We start from the raw sequence: 4153 nt of genomic DNA, 5'->3' as shown, positions 1-4153 counted from the left end.
TACATTATAAGATGTTTTGTGAAGTGAAGCAGTGGTTTTCCTCAATCATACATCAAAACCCCATTTACTTCAGAAGGGCCATGAAATCAGTGCAGATGTTGCTGTTATGTTCCAGAACAGAGCCCTGAACACAGCTCTGACAGCTGCCACGGATATCTGCAGATGTGCAAGGGTTCAGGGCTACACATTCTCCAAGTCTAGAAGGGGTGTACTGCATTAGGGGTAGGAAATGCCCCTCATCAGTGGCACTTCCCTCTAGTTCTGATGGAAATATGGGATTACTTCCACTTTTCTTCCATACTGGCTCACAGATCAGCTATGGAAAAAAAAGTCCTAGACAACTCTATATATCCTGTACTTAAACAAGAGCAATTTTGGATGGCTGTAGCTTTCTACACATCTTTATCTCAAGTACTTGTAAGGAATTTAATAATTCTATATAATAAGAAGAAAAATAACAAAGTTACAAAAATCTGAATTACTGATGGAAATTACTTCCTCTGCATTCCCACTGCATATTGAAACACAAGCAAGCATGCCAGAAAGTAAGATTTCTGGGTCACAAGATGCTTTGCACAGCCACGAGGACACTACTAGTGCTAAAAAGCAATAGAACTATTAGCTGTATTCTGTTGCTATGAACTGAACTGCTAGTAAAGATATGAGGGCCCATTTCAACTGGCGGAAGCACTGTATGAAATGAGAAGGTGAAATAATTTATGTATTCACACACTTCTGCTTTTCTAGTTACACTTTGTTAACGTTTTGCTGGATTTGATCACCGATTTTTACGTTTTTCCCGAAGCCCAACAGCAGAGGGCAGCACTATAGCCCGGTTCAGCCTGGCACCGGCCTCCGCCTCTGAAAAAAGACCCCATAAGGATTTTTCTGTTGTTTATCAGAGAGGTTATTCCAGGATACTTCTCTTGCACTGGGCATAGGCCCAGCAGTTAGAGACTCTGTCTACTTAGTAGATATCTCCGGCTTCCCGAGTCACCCCAGCTATGGAAGGCCATGGATCCTGGCTCTGTCCCAGGCTGACCTATTCAGGGGAAAATTAATCCTGCTTCAGAAGGCCAATGCTAAAATAAGCCCGTGCTTGGTGGAGAGTGGAGAGATGGCCGGGGAAAGGAGCCTATGTAAATGCATGCCTCTCATCTCTTGCTATAACCAACCTCCTCCCACCCCCATTACTACTGCTCAAAGCTGAGAACAACCTCCCCTGCTGAGCAGTGCCCAGTAGGAGAAAGTGCACAGCTTTAGGGTAGTCTTTCCAAATGCCATGTCAGTGGGATCTCCTCTGGAACTGGGGGTGTTTTAGAAATGGAGGAAAGAGGGGAAAATAAGAAAAAAAAAAGTGCTCTGCGTAAGGGGCTTCTTAATCTTGTTTTGCAGAGGTGAGGAGATGAACAGGAGGGAAAAGTGTATAATAATAACCAGCTGCTGGATACCAGGGACACTGCCATCTCACAACTTTTCATTCTTTTAGTTTTTCCTGCCTGTGGATTATTACCAGTGAATGAGAAAGCCTGCAACTTCAGAAATGAAGCATGGCATTGATGGAAATGCATGGAAGACACAGAGACTACGTTCAACTACATAAAAATCTATCTATTGTATTTGAACTGTTACTTCTGACCTGAATCACTGGTCTAGTTCTATCCACAGAAAATGGGGTGCCAGCCTGCAACACTGTAACATCTGAAAGGAATGGCAAAGAATATACAAGCAGCAGACTCATACAGCTTGTGGTGACCCCTCTGTCACTGCGATTCTGGAAGTAACTTAGAAGGTCCAGATAATTGAACCCAGTCTATTTCAAGATTGTTTCTCGCCTGGCTGATTTTTCCCATAATCTCCATTTTCCCCACTATATATACTCTGAACATCCTCTCTCTTTTTTTTCCCATTATAGCTGTATGGAAGACAGATAATAGCTCAGTTTCTTCCATTGCTGCAAAAGGACAATTCTTTCTACAGTTTGACCCGTAAGACATTTTTACAGCATATATTAATTCATACCTACCTATAATACAACAGTACATACTGTATATATTAATTTCATGCAATATAGCAACATTTAAGAATGTATTTTAATACAGTAGCTTCCTTCCTTTCTTATGACTTACTAGACATTCTTTCAACCCAAAAGATTTTCTGAAGAAGGGCATGTTGCAAACTTCAAGTCAGAAAAATCCATTTTAATACTTTTGCTTTCCAATAGCTTTGCTTTACGAACCTCTGAAAACAAATCAGACCTATTTTCTAGGTCATGCAACTTAGGCATGGTGCATCTGAGTTCTGCATTCACACAAACCAACGTTTCTGCAGTTTGAAAACACACAAACATAAAAAAACCACTGGGTAAGCAGGAGAACTCAGTGAAGAACTAATTTTCCTGATCAGGATGTAAACCAGAATGCTACTGCTGGAAAATGTTACCTGCTAACAGCAAGAAGAACTTTCATCATGTGTTATGGAAAATGTAAAGGGCTACAGCCCATAACTTAGCTTTTCTCTGATCACATACCTTCCCAGACATTGCTGATACTGTTTGCAGGTAATCCTTAACACAGCAAAAGTAATTTAGGCAACACATGTATTTTCATTTCTACTTCAGTCAGAATGGGATGGGATGGGATGGGATGAGATGGGATAGGATAGGATAGGATAGGATAGGATAGGATAGGATAGGATAGGATAGGATAGGATAGGATAGGATAGGATAGGATAGGATAGGACCCTAAAGATCATCTAGTTCCAAGACCCCTGACATGGTCAGGGACACCTTCCACTAGATCAGGTTGCTCAAAGCCCCGTCCAACCTGGCCTTGAACACTGCCAAGGAGAGAGCAACAGCTTCTATCGTCAACCTGTTCCAGTGTCTCACCACCCTCATAGTAAAGATTTTTTCCTTCTGTCTAATCTAAATCTGCCCTCTTTCAGTTTAAAACCATTACCCCTCGTCCTATCCCTTACACACCCTGATAAAGAGTCCCTTCCCATCTTTCCTGTAGCCCCCTTTAAGTACTGGAAGGTTGCTATAAGGTCTCCCCAGAGCCTTCTCTTCTCCAGGCTGAACAACCCCAACTCTCTCAGCCTGTCCTCACAAGGGAGGTTCTCCAGCCCCCTGATAATCCTCGTGGCCTCCTCTGGATTTGCTCCAACAGGTTCATGTCTTGCTCATGTTGGAGTCCCAGAGCTTAGAGCAAGAGCTCTAAGCGCAGAGCTTAGTTACAACATTTTTTTTTTCTGGTCTGAAAAATGCTGTCTTACAATCTTATTATGCACCTAGACCATGGTGCATAGACTTTACCATATTATTGCTATCTTTGTGTCTTTCCCCTGACTAATCACATCACATCAAGTTCTCCATCACATCACGTATGAGCCATTCTTGTTTATTCTTACAGCCCTGCATGGCCTAGTGTGAAAATGCTGGCTCATGCCTACAGCCAGATCAATCAGGCTATGAAATTAGTCTTCATTGCTTACATTTTCAAACGGTCACTTTTTTCCCTTCTTCCATGCTTTTCCTCTTACTTAGGAAGAACTGACCACAGACGTAAACCAATCTTATACAAGGAGAATTTACTACAACCCTATAATCTTTCATGAAAAAAAAAAACCAACAACAAACAAATGGATTTCTTCTTGGCATCCTGCTAATACACTGTATACCATCACTGTCTATGATGCGGGTCACAATGGTCTGACTGATTCCTTGCGCTCCCCCTTGTGTTTGCTGTCAGACTCAGATTGCTGATTTTTGAGAAAAAGCTTTTTTTATTGTGCGTCTAGCCTAGCCTCAACTGGGTTCCCAGTGTCTTGCAAATGCAAATAAACAAGGGTACACAGTACTTGTAAAAGCTGATCTCCTGTAGTTTCAAGCTAGCTTCTCACACATCAAAGCACAATGCGTTTAGTCACTAATCTCTTGTGAAAATGTAGATCTAGGTTATTATTTTTAGCTCCGAATTTTTAGGAACAAATTCCAGTGTCTTTATGCTATGTCAGCAGTACAGAGCACCCACAAACTCAGCCTAGAGAGCCAGCTAATCCTTCCCAAGCTGCAAACATCTGAGGAAGATGAGGCTTAACAGCTGGCTTTCAATAGTTCAGAAAGGAAAGCTTGCATTTTTCAAAACTGTTT

At 41.8% G+C, this 4153-nt stretch overlaps 1 protein-coding gene across 1 annotated transcript in view; it reads left to right on the top strand.

The window, feature by feature from the left end:
• The first annotated feature begins 535 nt into the window (after window positions 1–535).
• SLC25A4 (solute carrier family 25 member 4) overlaps window positions 536–4153 on the top strand; it is a 6128-nt gene continuing 2510 nt past the window's right edge. Inside the window, exons 1-2 of the mRNA XM_026846988.1 lie at window positions 536–545; window positions 903–1139. Coding sequence (XP_026702789.1) covers window positions 536–545; window positions 903–1139 — 247 coding nt within the window. The remainder of the gene's footprint in view (window positions 546–902; window positions 1140–4153) is intronic.

This window comes from Athene cunicularia (genome assembly GCF_003259725.1).
Source record: "Athene cunicularia isolate RWA chromosome 4 unlocalized genomic scaffold, athCun1 chr4_part1, whole genome shotgun sequence".
Lineage (NCBI taxonomy): Eukaryota > Metazoa > Chordata > Aves > Strigiformes > Strigidae > Athene > Athene cunicularia.
This window is presented reverse-complemented; position numbering and strand designations above follow the sequence as displayed.